Source organism: Cervus canadensis, chromosome 2 (genome assembly GCF_019320065.1).
Source record: "Cervus canadensis isolate Bull #8, Minnesota chromosome 2, ASM1932006v1, whole genome shotgun sequence".
Lineage (NCBI taxonomy): Eukaryota > Metazoa > Chordata > Mammalia > Artiodactyla > Cervidae > Cervus > Cervus canadensis.
Window position 1 is genome coordinate 76,323,769 of NC_057387.1, and position 16,177 is coordinate 76,339,945.

Genomic DNA, 16,177 nt, shown 5'->3' on the forward strand with positions numbered 1-16,177 from the left:
TCCTGATCTTACATAGTACACAAAAATGTACTCAAACTGGATTAAAGACTTAAAAATAAGACCAAAATCCATAAAACTACAAGAAAATATAGAGGAAAAGCTACTTGACATTGGTCTTATAATGTTTTTTATATCATTTTATGGTATGAAAGTATTTTGTTATAGACAACAAAAGCAGGTACTAAGCAAGAGCTAAAAAGCTAAACTGGCATACTACAGTCCATAGGGTTCCAGAGTCAGACATGACTTAGTGACTGAACAACAAAAAACTAAAGAGTTTCTCTACAGCAAAGGAAACAACAAGATTAAAAGGCAACCTATGGAACAGGAGAACATATTTGCAAACCATATACAGAAACTCAATAGCAAAGAAAAAAAAATAACCTAATTAAAATATGGCAAAGAATCTGAATAGACATTTTTGCAAAGAAGATATACAGGTGACCAATACGCATATGAAGAGGATTTTAACATCACTAATCACTGGAGAAACGCAAATTCAAAACCACAATGAGAGACAATGTTGGTGAGGATGTGGAGAAACCAAAACTCTCATGCGTTAAGGGTGGAAACATAAAATGGTACAGCTGCTGTGGAAAATAGAAAGGCAGTTCCTTAAAAAATTAGAAAACATCTTGATGCTGGGAAAGACTGAAGGCAGGAGGAGAAGGGGATGATGGAGGATGAGATGGCTGGATGGCATCATTGACTTGGACATGAGTTTGAGCAAGCTCCGGGAGTTGGTGATGGACAGGGAAGCTTGGCCTGCTACAGTCCAAGGGGTCACCAAGGGTTGGACACAACTGAACGAATGAACTGAACTGATGTTCCATATGATTCCTCTAATTCCACTTCTGGGTAAATACTCCAAAGAACTGAAAACAGAGACTCAAACAGATATTTATATACTAATGTTCATAGCAGCATTATTCACAAGAGCCTACTGATGTTGAAGCTGAAACTCCAATACTTTGGCCACCTGATGCGAAGATCTGACTCATCTGAAAAGACCCTGATGCTGGGAAAGATTGAAGGCAGAAGGAGAAGGGGATGACAGAGGATGAGATGGTTGGATGGCATCACCGCCTCAATGGACATGAGTTTGAGTAGACTCTGGGAGTTGGTGATGGACAGGGAGGCCTGGCGTGCTGTAGTCCATGGGGTTGCAGAGAGTTAGAAACGACTGAGTGACTGAACTGAACTGAAAGATGGAAACAATCCACATGTCCATCAATAAATGAATGGATAAACAAAATGTAGTATGTAAATACAACGGAATACTAGTCAACCTTTAAAATAAGGAAATTCCAATACAATATATGCTACAACGTGGATGACCATTGAAGAGTAATGTCATCATTAGTCTTGTATCATTCCACTTACATTGGGTATCTAGAATAGTCAAATTCTGAGACAGAAAGTAAACAGTGCTTACTGGGGGCTGGGGAGAAGGGAAAATGGGAGAGTTGGTGAATGGGTACAGAGCTGCAGTATGGCATGATGACAAAGTTCTGTAGATAGATAGTAGCAATAGTTGTAAAACAATGTGAATGTACTTAACGCCACTGAGTTGTACACTTAAAATTCAGATCTCACCCCTATCTCTCTGAATCAAATTCTCAGGGCTGAGGAAGAGAGTCCAACCCTCGACACCTATAGTGTGCTTCTATAGGTGCTTTCTGTGCTTCTGACAGAAAGACAGAATCAAGAATCACTAATAAACATAATGTAAAAGATGCAGGTCTAAAACTCTGCATACAAGTTTAACCAACTGTTTAACAAAGCCCAAAATCTTGCTACATAAATAGAAAACATATTTTGAAATTATCTGGTCCAAGCAAGCCCCTATTGTCCAGAGAGAAGAAGCACTTCTACAACAAAATGTACAGGTGTTCACCAGGGTCTGCATAATTGCCTTCAGTGATATGACATTCATATCTTTATGAAAGTATGAACTTTGTTTTAAAACTTCAATTGTTTTGTGTTATATTAAGCCTAAATCGGCTTTATTGTTTGTCATACTTATTAGACTAATTCTGCCCACTAAAGAAATATAAAATACTATGTGACTAGACTAGTCTGTGAATTTATTTTTTTTAATGTCAAATAAACAGACAGCTGGTCAACCCTTGCCAAGTTCCATGTATCTATTTTCCTCAATTGTTCATCACAGGACTTGTTTTCTAGGCTCTGTCCTACTTCAGCCGTCTTCCACCAGATACACTTTCACTTGTCCATTATGTGAATCACCTCAAGTCCAGTTTTTCTAAAGACCCTAGTTCACAGGTCCCCAGCCTTTGGGATCTAATGTCTGATGCACTGCAGTGGAGCTGATATACTAATAGAAATGCAGTGCACAATAAATGTAATGCACTTGGATCATCTCAAAACCACCCCACTCCCCTTATCCATGGAAAAAACTGTGTTCCATGAAACCAGTCCCTGGTACCAGAAAGGTTAGGGACCGCTGTCCTAGTTCTTTCCATGCATTAAAAAGTCTGTGCAAAAAGAAACAGAATATTTATATATGAGTTTTATTTAACTTCCCTCAATAACTTAAGCAGTTAATCCTGCAAATAAATATTTAAAATTCTTCATTCTATGAAGAACCACCTTAGCTTTCTCAATGGACAGTTATAGGTATTCTATCCATACCTCCTGTCATGACTAGGTGACAACAAAACCTCTTACAAAGTCAATATTATCATTTTGATATTTGAATACAGCCAGCTACAAGAATTTTTTTCCCTCATGTGTCACTTCTAAATCAAACAGTAGTCTTTGCTGTTGTTTAGTCGCTCTGTTGTGTCAGACTCTGCGAACCTGTGGACTGCAGAATGCCAGGCTTCCTGGTCCTTCACCATCTCCCAAAGTTTGCTCAAAATGATATTTTAAGATACAAATAAAAAAATTAAATTAAATGTACTTTACTCTACCTACAAATTATAATATCTACAAATGTCAGTGGTTTATGAACCAATAAATTTTGGGTAAAATCCTCCAGAATTAAAACCAAGATTAGATTCTTTTGAACAGACCAGAGACTAATAACTAGCTTTGAAATTTTTCAGATAAACTAGAATTTATTCTACTTTTAAATATTAAAATAACACTTAATTAGCTACAAGAATATACATTTTAGAAATAATATTATATTTTAAAGAACAGCATTATCATTTACTAAGAAATTCTTTTTTTTTTTACTAAGAAATTCTTATAAAGAATATTATATCATTGGATAAGTATTAATGGTAATCCTATGCTTTCCTAAACTACAAAATTTTGAACTTATATTACTTTACATTTGAAAATTATGCACATTTCAAGGCTTTTAGAAAAGCAAACATTTACAGGAATAAAGAATTCATATTTAAATATTTTATAATGACAGATTTTAAAAACATTTTACACGTATATTTTATTTACAAACTGGCAAGTAATTAAGCAGAATCCCAAACATCATTTGGCATAACTTATCAAAAGATAGATTTTTGTTTATAATAATAGCTTTTTTTAAGGATCTAATATTTTCTTTTGAGAAGCAAATGTACACTATGAAAACAGTCAGCATGTCATTGACATAGGAATTAGGTAGTTTGTAATCCATATTTATATACTTTAAGTATATTATCAACTTCCTTTGAAATACAAAAATAGTTCAGATTACTTGATACTTCATAAATTAAACCACCTATAAAATAACCAAAAAATTAAATACTCTAGAATTAGAATCATTTAAGATACAATTAAAAAGCAATATATACATATTCCTTGGTAGTATACACACATATGTAGAATACATATACACACTTCATGTATATACATGTGTGCATTTATATGTATGTGTATGCATGCATGCACACACTCTCTCTCTCACACACACACACACACAGTTTTCTTACCCCTGAACTTATCTCCAGGCCTTTTGGCTGACTTTGCTGTTGCTTATGATGTCCTGTGAGCAAGCCTCCAGCCGTAAGGTTTGGAAAGCTCTGCAGATAAGTCTGTGGCCCTGAGAGACTTCCTTCTGCTATTCCCACCAAGGCTGGCTGTTTCTCCTGCGTGCTCCCGTGCCCTGGTCCAGCTTGTCCAGCAATGCGCCGATTTGGAAGGAATGGTAGTATGCCCATGCCAGTTGCTATAGTTGTTTGAGTTGGAATAAAATTAGATGCTGCTGTGAATCATAAACGCAAAAAATTTTGGTTAGATGAGGTTTATTCACAATAATCCTTTTGATTCTGTCAAGCTATGGGCAAAATGTGCAGAAACCTATTTAAAAGGTGAGGTTAAAGGTTATAAATTAGCAGCATCCTGTATGGAAAAACAAAAACCTCTAATAGTAATCATGCTTTTCCTATTTCAGCATCTTTCAGTATAATCTCAAGGATACTATATTCTTTCACTCCAAGTTTTAATTGTACATTTTAGAAGTTGACAGCAAAATTTATGTACTTTTTTGCATTTAAGTTATATCAGTGTCTTTAAAAAAAAAAAAAGCCCAGTCACTGTAACTTGCCAGCTTCTGGGTTTAAAGGGAATAATTAAATAAGCCTTCGGTTTAAAAAATTCTCTAACAGTTAAAAATTATTAAAGTTACATTAACCCAGTAATTATATTTAGTCAGCTGACTTGTACCAACTCATGAGTCAAATACACTGTCTCCTCCCAGCTCCTGAGTTCAATATCTTTGCATGGGTAACCTGAAATCAGCCTTGGTTGGACTGTTTACAAACAAAAGTCCATAAACACTACAAATCAAGATTTTTTTTTTAAACTCAGAGAGTTCGTTTTTAAACATCAGCACACCACTGGTTTAAAAAACATCAATATTTGTGAATGGATAAGCACCAAATGAAAGTTTAATACATGAAAGTTTTACATTTTTATTTACAGGGATTAATAAGAAATTATGAAAGGAATAGAAATTTTAATAGGAAAACTCTGAATCATTCCATTTTTTAAAAATCTATCGGTCAAACCTAAATGAAAGAACTAGTTTTGATAACTATTGTAATTAAATCAAAGTTATACTTTAAAAATTCTCTAAACAAATTTCTTACTTTTAGTACTTAATATTTGGAGATAGATTCATAGTTCTATTTTTGAACAATATATTTACTTGAACACTTCAAATTTTCAGTGTTCTTAAAGCAGCAATGCTAAAGCAATTGGCTAATTATTTAACCCAAAGTAAATAATAAATATCTGCATAAGCTTTTAAGCATACAAAATTTTAATTTTTAGGACTCATCACACCATAAAAATTTCTATACCTGTCTGTATAATGGTTTAACTTTATCCCAGTCAATTCCAATAGTCTGAATTGATCATTTAACTATTTTACTTGGCTTCATGTATAAGAGGTTCAATATGCTACCCATATTTAATTGACTTTAAAAAAAAATCACTCGTGATGGCTTTTCCCTTTTTTTTTCCCTCTCAGCATGCTCACTTTAAACAAATTTCAGTGAAACTTCAAACTGAAAATGCCTTTCAAAATCACACTCAAGTAAGAAATCCTGGTATACTTCCATGCTGTTATTCTAAAAAAGAAAAATAACTGTTCTGTTTAAGTTTGTCATATTTTAGAAGTACATAGTAACATTATTTTTTTCTGCTACTATGTGGCAGTTCACATTTTAAAAATACAAATAGTCAAACTTTACATTTACAATTACCAGATATTTCTTAATAATCAAACTTTAAATTTATAATTACCAGATATTTCTTAATAAAAGCTAACAGTTTCTTCATCCAGGCAAAAGTTAAACGGATCACTCTGTAATGTGCTGTCAGCCCAGTGGGCAGCATGTCAGTCTCAATGCATCTATGTCTTTGCCTCATGCTACTATGACTCATCATCAAATATTAAAGCATTTCCAACAGAGAAAGTCTTATCTTGGCATGGAAGCAAGTCCATCAATACATAACTTATCAATAGCATTCTAATGTTAAAAATAGAAAAGCCAAGAGGGCTCTTGAAACTTTAAATGACTGAAAAAAACTCAAATCTGACCTTCCTGTAAATACAAGTAGAATACAGGTACACTATCTTTAAATCTCAAATCTGACTGTTTACTGACGTCTCAACAAATACACATCATTTACTTTTATGTGCTTCTCCAAGATGGCCCAACTCTGTTTTCAATGGAAGCGGTGACCCTATCCCTACGGCAGTCTGAAGTACCATGGCTGGGGGTTCTCCAAGTAAGCCCGGTTTCTGCAAAAGAAAAAAAGAATTTTGCTTGTGGCAGCAAGATATAACCTAATAAAAAAACTATACATGTGAAAATTCATAAACCACCTGACCAACAGCCTGACTACAGAAAAGCGGTGAACTCATTTCAAAATAAAAAATTCCATACTTACATTATTAGTATGTATATTCTCAAACTTCATTAACTGTTGCTGAGCCACTGGTACATGAGAAAGATTCTGAAGAAATAAATTAGAAGTATTACCCATAAGTGAACTCTGTGAAAATGACAAAACATTAAGTTAGCTTAATTTTGAAGAGGTAATTGTTGTGTAACCCAATTCATTTTAAAGTTGAATTCCCCCATTGATCTGAGCACAAGCAATAGCTTCTTATCCTACTTTCCAATTCAAGCAACACTAATTAATTCTTTCAGTAACATACAAGATGCGACCATGCAGTCATGAAACTAATTACACATTTCTTCCTTCTTTTCTTTCATCCTTTCTCCCTTTTCCTCACTCCCTTCTGGCTTTGATATCAGTATCTTTCAAGCATTTATTTGCTCATTTTATTCATTCAACAAAAACTTATTGAGCACTTCTATATGCCAGGCACTGTGCTACATAGAGGAAAACAATATGATCTGCTTCATGGATCTTATAGTCCCCTGAGGAAGGGAGACATTAATTAAATATAAAAATATACAATTAATAATGGCGATGAGTGTATGAAGGAAAAATACAAGGAACGATGAGAACAAAGAGTGGTGGAACTTGATTTAGACTGATAAATTCAAGGAAAGCTTCCCTGAGCAACTAACTCATGCAGAGAGACCTGAAGGCTGCAGAGAAATAACTAGGTGAAGTCTGGGGGAATGAGGTGGTGTTGGGATGGGAAAGATTTCAAGCAGGAGGAACAGCAGGAACAAAGACCTAAGGAGAAGAGAAGAAAGTCCTTCAAGGACCAAAGGCAGTTCACTATAGCTGGGACAGGGACACCTAAGGCACATGAGAGGCAGGGGAAGCCAGCCTGGATAGGCCCTCAAGGCCATATTAAACAGTCTGGTCTCTGTATGAGTCACTCAGTCGTGTCTGACTCTTTGCGACCCCACGGACTGTAGTCCGCCAGGCTCCTCTGTCCATGGGATTCTCCAGGCAAGAATACTGGAGTAGTTTCCCATACCCTTCTACAGGGGATCTTCCAGACCCAGGGACTGAACCCAGGTCTTCTGCACTACAGGGGGATTCTTTACCATCTGAGCCACCAAGAAAGTCTCCTTTCAGTCTTTATTTTAAATATTTGGTCTTTAAAATAAAATGAATATTGTCAAACTCTGGACTCTTCTCCCATATCACTTTAAATCTTACTGTAATTAACTGTTTGTTTTCTCTATTTGCTGAAATTCTATAAGAACAAGGACTGTGAATATTTTGTACAATGCTATAGCATAAATGGCTAGCAGAGTGTCTAGTACATGTTAAGTAAATGTGTAAGGTCCTATGTTAGATTCTAAGAATGAAAAATAAATAATAGGCCTTTCCCTTAAAAAGTTGGGTTTAGCTGCCATATGACTCAACAATCCCATTCCTAGACATATACCCTGAGGAAACCAAAATTGAAAAAGACACATGTATCCCAGTGTTGATTGCAGCACTATTTACAACAGCTAGAACATGGATGCAACCTAGATGTCCATTGACAGATGAATACATAAAGAAACTGTGCTACATATATCTATATATATAGATATATATAATGGGATACTACTCAGCCATAAAAAGGAACACCTTTGAGTCAGTTCTGATGAGGTGGACGAACCTAGAGCCTATTATACAGAGTGAAGCAAGTCAGAAATATAAATATTGTATACTGATGCCTAAATATGGAGTCTAAAAAGATGGTACTGATGAATTTACCTGGAAGGCGGCAATGGAGAAACAGACATAGAGAACAGACCTATGGACCCGGTGGGGAGGGGAGGAGGGAGAGGGTAAGATGTATGTAGGGAGTAACATGGAAACTTACAATACCATATGCAAAATAGATAGCCAACGGGAATTTGCTGTATTTTCAGGGAAATCATACAAGGGCTCTGTGACAACCTAGAAGGGTGGGATGGGGAGGGAGAAGGAAGGGAGGGGACATGGGTGTACCTATGGCTGATTCTTGTTAACATATGACAGAAAAACACAAAATTCTGTAAATTTATCCTTCAATTAAAAAATAAATTAAAAAAAAAAGTTGGGTTTAGGAACAGACATTCATTTACTCAACCTACAACAGCCATCTATTTCATATTAATATTAGGTTTGATTTGTAATTATGCTTCTATATAGATATAGCCTTAAATAGCACCTGAAATTAGTAGGTAATATTTATCTTCAATATTATGGATATTTAGGTACACAGACATTTAAAATACTTATCTGAAAAAGGTAAGAAAAATATTTCTCACTCATATATAAATTATCTTTATAACACTAATTTTTTAAATTAATTTATTTTAATTGGAGGCTAATTACAATATTGTAGTGGTTTTTGCCATACATTGACATGAATCAGCCACGGGTGTACATGTGTTCCCCATCCTGAACCCCCTCCCACCTCCCTCCCCATCCCATCCCTCAGGGTCATCCCAGTGCACCAGCCCTGAGCACCCTATCTCATGCATAACCCTGATTAAGTTTTAAGAATAGAGTTATTGCTCATTTATTTTTCTTTCTGTAAATTTTTGGTTAAAACCATATAAGACTTGCTTTGAGCTACTGATTTATTTCTAGAAAAAAAATACCACAAAATATACCTCTTTACTTCTTAATGTCCTACAAATAGGAATCAATAAATATATAAGCTATGCTGCTTTGATTACCTTATTAAGTTCTGTTTTTATGTAGGTACACTTATACTAAGAACTCAATTTAAAAACAAAATACTCATTTAATTCCTTGAGAACTTTAAGTGTTAAGAACAAACAAAATATTCACTCCAAATTTTTTATGTTTCAATACTCAATGCTATTTATATACCTGATGTGCTTTATTCAAATGTAAAAATGCAGGGGAGATGGATGGATTCATCAGATGCGGCAAGCTGTGAGGTGTTCCAAGAACTGCTTTAAGAAAATAAAAGCAAAAATTTATCTTTATGATATATATATGGAATTAAAAATGAAACAAACTCCAAAAAGGGTAGATGAATATTACTTAACACATTTAACATATTCACTGGAAGTTCAATGATATACTAATCTTGTCATTGTACAAAAGTGACAGGCTTCTTTCCTTGTCATTCAACTCTAGAATTTAAAATTCCAATACCTTCTGTCTCAACGGTAAAACACCAAATCTAGTCTTTCTCTTTAGCACTTAGTGCAAGAAAACTAATTATATCTTTTAATAAATAGAATACTAATTAAACCCATGTTATCTGCTCAGTGTTTCTGTCAGTTTTTTTGGGTATTTTGGCAGAGGGTCAGGATGGGAGGGGAAGGAAAATATATAATCCTGTTGTTAAAGCTTATAATCCAATTGAGAAGAGAACACATTATATTAATAGGTACAGTTAAACAACACTTCATAACAAAAAAGAAACAATACTGTACATAGTTGATAAATAAATGATAACCATGCTTTTTATCAAGTTTGTCTAAGAGCACAAATACCAGAGTATGTATCGGAAGAGACATTTTAAGAATAGACAATATACAGACAAAAAGACTCATGAGATAAAAAATAATATGAAGCAATTTCATCTAATTATTAGATGTAAGTAGTCATAATATACAATTAATTAGAATTATAGAAGGTCAAGCTTAGAAAGTACTTCGAAAAGCATGTAATCCAATGATGAAACATATTTGAAATTTATATATAACATCACCACAAATTCACTCTATGATTTAAAAACTTTGTTTCAAATTTTTGTTACTTATTGAGGCAGATCATTACATCTTTGGAAAACTGACCATTCAGTTCAGTTACTTAGTCGTGTCCGACTCTTTGCGACTCCATGAATTGTAGGACGCCAGGCCTCCCTGTCCATCACCAACTCCCAGAGTCCACTCAAACTCATGTTCATCGAGTCAGTGATGCCACCCAGCCTCTCATCCTCTGTCGTCCCCTTCTCCTCCTGCCCCCGATCCCTCCCAGCATCAGGGTCTTTTCCAATGAGTCAATTCTTCACATGAGGTGGCCAAAGTACGGGAGTTTCAGCTTCAGCATTAGTCCTTCCAATGAACACCCAGGACTGATCTCCTCTACGATGGACAGGTTGGATCTCCTTGTAGTTCAAGGGACTCTCAAGAGTCTTCTCCAACACCACAGTTCAAAAGCATCAATTCTTCAGCGCTCAGCTTTCTTCACAGTCCAACTCTCACATCCATACATGACCACTGGAAAAACCACAGCCTTGACTAGATGGACCTTTGTTGGCAAAGTAATGTTTCTGCTTTTTAATATGCTATCTAGGTTGGTCATAACTTGCCTTTCAGGAAGTACATTAGAAAGTACTTTCATTAGAATAAACCAGTTTCCTGATAGGTGATGGGAAAATTAGGATCATCAGAGTAAGTTGCTAATGAAGGAAAATACTGTTTATTAAAAAAGAGTGGTAGTGATGGTCATTTCATAAGTAGAAAGGGATCAAAGGGATGCAACAGTCATGTCTGTGGACCTAACAAAGCTTCAAAATACATAAAGCAAAAATTTCTAGAACTGAAAAGAAAAGGAGACAAATTCACAACTTTGATAAGAGGTTTCAATACCTCTTCCCCTCATTTTTCAGTCACTGCATTTTGTTAAAAAACATTAAAAATTTTTTCACAGCTTTTAGTGAATATAGTATTTCCCAGTTTAAAACAGTAACAGCCAGATGTAAAATGCTCTGAAAATGTTCACAGTCTCACATCTAGCTGTCTTTACCCTCAGATCTTGCCTAGGTCTCCCATTCAGGCTCTTCCTCCCCTCAATAATTGATAGCCTGCTGTTGCTCTTTAGTTGTTCAATCATGTCAAACTCTGCAACCTCATGGACTGTAGCCCACCAGGCTCCTCTATCCATGGGATTTTCCAGGCAAAATATTGGAGTGGGTTGCCATTTCCTTCTCCAGGGGATTTTCCCGACCCAGGAATCAAGCCTAGGTGGGGTTTGATCTGTCCATGGTGTCACAAAGAGTCAGACAAAACTGAGCAATTGAGTGTGCATAATTCATCATGATAACAGACCAAAAATAAAAAGGCCACACTGATGATATCAACAAATGGAGAAAAGCAGTAGATAAATTCCAGAAATTATGATGATAAAATTTCTCAGCAATATAGGAATAAGTTCCCAGCTTGGAGAAAAAATTTGTAAATTAAAAAATATAGCTAAGATAATGCTTAATAATAAAAGAATGAATGCTTTCTCTGTAAGGTCAGGAAGAAGGCAAGGATGTCCACTCTCAAAAGTTCAATGCACAAATTTTCCTGAGATTTCTATCAACTTTAGTAAAGCAAGAAAAAATAAAAGGTATATATACTGTAAAGGAAGAAGTAAAACTTCTTGTAGATGACATGATAGTCTATACAGAAAATCCTAAGGGCAAAATCTCCTAGAACTAAAAAGCAAGTCTGCATGATACAAGATAAATATACAAAATCAGCTGTACTTGCATATGCTAGCAACAAGCAATAGGAAATCAAAATTTAGAATGTAAAACTATTTAAAATAGTATCAAGAATATATAAAGAATGCAGCAACAAAAAGAAACACAACTCTGTTTAAAAATAGGCAAAGAACTTGGTTAAGCATTTCTCCAAAGACGACATAAAAACAGACAATAAGCACAAGAAAAGATGCTCAACATAACCAGTCATTAGGAAAACTCAAATCAAAACTATGATGAGTTTCCAGTTTATTCCTATTTGGATGGCTGAAATAATAAAAGCAGAAAGTAACAAAAGTCTATGAAGACATGGAGAAACTGAAACCCTCGTACACTGCTTTGGAAATGTAAAATGGTGCAGCCACTGTGGAGACAGCTTGCCAGGTCCTCAACAAGTTAAACAGAGAATAAGCATAAGATCCACCAATTTTAGCTCTAGGCATATAACCTCAAAAGAACTGAAAACAGATGTTCAAATACTTGTACATGAACATTCATAGACAACACTCTTCATGATAGTCAAAAGGTGAAAACAACTCAAATGGTCCATCAATGATGAATGAATAAACAAACTGTGACACATGCATACAATGGAGTATCAGTCAGCCACAAAAAGGAATGAAGAACTCACATATAGATTACAGCGCTCAAAAACATCATGCTAAGTGAAAGCAGACAGATACACAGTGACTTTTGTTTATATGAAACATCTGGAATAAACCAAAGTGTAAAGACAGAAAGCAGATGGAGAGGGAGGAGCCAAGATGGCGGAGGAGCAGGACAGGGAGACCACTTTCTCTCCTACAAATTCATCAAAAGAATAACTGAATGCAGAGCAAACTTCACAAAACAACTTCTGATCGCTAGCTGAGGTCATCAGGCGCCCAGAAAAGCAGCCCATTGTCTTCGAAAGGAGGTAGGACACAATATAAAAGATAAAAAGTGAGACAAAAGAGCTAAGGACGGAGATCCGTCCCGGGAAGGGAGTCTTAGGCGGCATTGCTTGGGGTAGGGTCCGGGCCTGAGTGCCCTGAGGACAATCGGAGGGAGCTTCTGTGAGTTGCCAACTTGAACTGTGGGAGACCAAAAGAGAGAGAGAAAATTAACCGGCCGGAACACACTGCCGGCCGTTCGCAGAACAAAGGGACCAAGAAAGTCCAGAGAAGAGCTCGCAGGCTGCGGACTGGCCCAGCCCCGCGGGAGGCAGGAGGCAGGGGGGAGGGGAAGGTCGCGGCGAGACACAGGGCGCAGGCACCCGACCGGCGCGGGCGGGGACTGGGGCTGGGGACGCGGAGGGCAGAAGGCGCGCGCACCCGACTGGCGCCAGCGGAAACTGAGACTAGGTCCGAGGAAGGGAGTGGGCGCACCACACCTGGGGATAGCGCGCCCATCAAGCCCCCCGCTGCCTGGACCGCTCTGACGGGGAAGGCACCGAGAGCGGGCGCAGCTTTTCGTTCCGCGCTTTTGTGGAACACCCGAGGGCTGGAACCTCGCGCAGCGCGGGGCGCGCTCCATATAGAACAGCCGGGAGCCTGAGCAGCACAGACGGAGAAAGCAGCGCCAGCCCCTCCCCGCAGCATCAGCCCCTCCCCGCGGCGCCAGCCCCTCCCCGCAGAGCGACGGAATTAGCTACCTAAATAAGAGTCCACCTCCGCCCGCCTGTGTCAGGGCGGAAATGAGGCTCTGAAGAGACTGGCAAACAGAAGCCAAATAAACAAAGGGAACCGCTTCAGAAGGGACTGGTGCAACAGATTAAAATCCCCGTAGAAAACACCGACTACACCGGAAGGGGCCTGTAGATATCGAGAAGTGTAAGCTGGAACGAGGAGCTATCTGAAACTGAGCCGAACCCACACTGACCACAACAGCTCCAGAGAAATTCCTAGATATATTTTTACTTTTTTTTTTTTCTCTTTTATTTTCCTAAAAATTCCCTGTTACTCCCCCATTATTCCTTAACTTTCATTTTCATAGATTTTTACAATTTTTTTAATTAGGGAAAAAAATTTTTTTTTTCTTTCTTTTTTTCTCTTTTTTTTCTTTTTTCTTCTTTTTTTCTTTCCTTTTTCTCTTCTATTTTCTATTTTTCTTTTTCTCTTATTTCTTTTAAAGTCCTCTAGTACTCCTCTACTACTCCTTAATTTTCATTTTCAATACACTATAACCTTACAAAAAAAAAAAGAGAAGAGAAGCCCTATCTTTAAACCGAAGATTATTCTCTCCCAATCTTGACTCTCTGTTTTCTACCTCAGAACACCTCTATTCCCTCCTTTCCCCTTCTCTTCCCAATCCAATTCTGTGAATCTTTGTAGGTGTCTGAGATATGGAGAACACTATGGGAACAGACAGCTGCGTAGATCTGTCTCTCTCCTCTTGAGTTCCCCTTTTTCTCCTCCTGCTCATCTCTATCTCCCTCCTCCCTTTTCTCCTCTTCATGTAACTCTGTGAACCTCTCTGGGTGTCCCTAACGGGGGAGAATCTTTTCGCCATTAACCTAGAAGTTTTATTATCAGTGCTGTATAGTTGGAGAAGTCCTGAGGCTACAGGAAGAATAAAACTGAAATCCAGAGGCAGGAAACTTAAGCCCAAAACCTGAGAACACCAGAAAACTCCTGACTACATGGAACTTTAAGTAATAAGTGACCGTCCAAAAGCCTCCATACCTACACTGAAACCAACCACCACCCAAGAGCCAATAAGTTTTAGAGCAAGACATACCACGCAAATTCTCCAGCAACGCAGGAACATAGCCCTGAACGCCAACATACAGGCTGCCCAAGGTCACACCTAACACATAGACCCATCTCAAAACTCATTACTGGGCACTCCATTGCACTCCAGAAAGAAGAAATCTAGTTCCATGCACCAGAACACCAATGCAAGCTTCCCTAACCAGGAAACCTTGACAAGCCAATCGTCCAACCCCACCCACTGGGTAAAACCTCCACAATAAAAAGGAACCACAGACCTCCAGAATACAGAAAGCCCACTCCAGATACAGCAATCTAAACAAGATGAAAAGGCAAAGAAATACCCAACAGGTAAAGGAACATGAAAATGCCCACCAAGTCAAACAAAAGAGGAGGAGATAGGGAATCTACCTGAAAAAGAATTTAGAATAATGATAATAAAAATGATCCAAAATCTTGAAAACAAAATGGAATTACAGATAAATAGCCTGGAGACAAAGATTGAAAGATACAAGAATTGTTTAATAAGACCTAGAAGAAATAAAAAAGAGTCAATTAAAAATGAACAATGCAATGAATGAGATCAAAAACACTTTGGAGGGAACCAAGAGTAGAATAACAGAGGCAGAAGATAGGATAAGTGAGGTAGAAGATAAAATGGTGGAAATAAATGAAACAGAGAGAAAAAAAGAAAAAAGGATCAAAAGAAATGAGGACAACCTCAGGGACCTCTGGGACAATGTTAAAAGCCCCAACATTCGAACCATAGGAGTCCCAGAAGAAGAACACAAAAAGAAAGGCCATGAGAAAATATTTGAAGAGATAATAGTTGAAAACTTCCCTAAAATGGGAAGGGAACAGTCACCCAAGTCAAAGAAACCCAGAGAGTCCCAAAGAGGATAAACCCAAGGCGAAAACACCCCAAGACACGAATTAGTCTAATTAACGAAGATCAAACACAAAGAACAAATATTAAAAGCAGCAAGGGGAGAAACAACAAATAACACCAACAAAGGGATTCCCATAAGGATAACAGCTGATCTATCAATAAAAACCCTCCAGGCCAGAAGGGTAATGCAGTTACGTTCTGAAAGTAATGAAAAGAGAATAACCTACAACCTAGATTACTGTATCCAGCAAGGATCCTCATTCAGATATGAAGGAGAATTCAAAAACTTTACAGATAAGCAAAAAGCTGAGAGGAATTCAGCACACCAAAACCCAGCTCTTAACAAATGCTAAGGATCTTCTCTAGACAGGAAATGCAGAAAGGTTGTATAAACGTGAACCCAAAACAACAAAGTAAATGGCAACGGGACCACACCTATCAATAATTACCTTAAATGTAAATAGGTTGAATGCCCCAACCAAAAGACAAAGACTGACTGAATGGATACAAAAACAAGACCCCCATATATGCTGTCTACAAGAGACCCACCTCAAAACAAGAGACACATACAGACTAAAAGTGAAGGGCTGGAAAAAAATATTTCATGCAAATGGAGGCCAAAAGAAAGCAGGAGTCGCAATACTCATATCAGATAAAATAGACTTTCAAATAAAGGCTGTGAAAAGAGACAAAGAAGGACACTACATAATGATCAAAGGATCAATCCAAGAAGAAGATATAACAATTATAAATATA

At 37.1% G+C, this 16,177-nt stretch overlaps 1 protein-coding gene across 8 annotated transcripts in view; it reads right to left on the reverse strand.

Annotated features, from left to right (window-relative positions):
- The window catches only part of RAVER2 (ribonucleoprotein, PTB binding 2), a 136,698-nt gene that overhangs the window by 47,800 nt on the left and 72,721 nt on the right, over positions 1-16,177 (reverse strand). For 3 of the 8 annotated variants that reach the window (XM_043461072.1, XM_043461080.1, XM_043461078.1), the window contains exons 6-9: positions 9,226-9,311; positions 6,370-6,474; positions 6,109-6,220; positions 3,903-4,174 (exon numbers count right to left, since the gene is read on the reverse strand). In XM_043461072.1, the coding sequence (XP_043317007.1) occupies positions 3,903-4,174; positions 6,109-6,220; positions 6,370-6,474; positions 9,226-9,311 (575 nt within the window). The remainder of the gene's footprint in view (positions 1-3,902; positions 4,175-6,108; positions 6,221-6,369; positions 6,475-9,225; positions 9,312-16,177) is intronic. The other 5 variants (XM_043461077.1, XM_043461074.1, XM_043461076.1 and 2 more) reach the window with 5 other exon arrangements.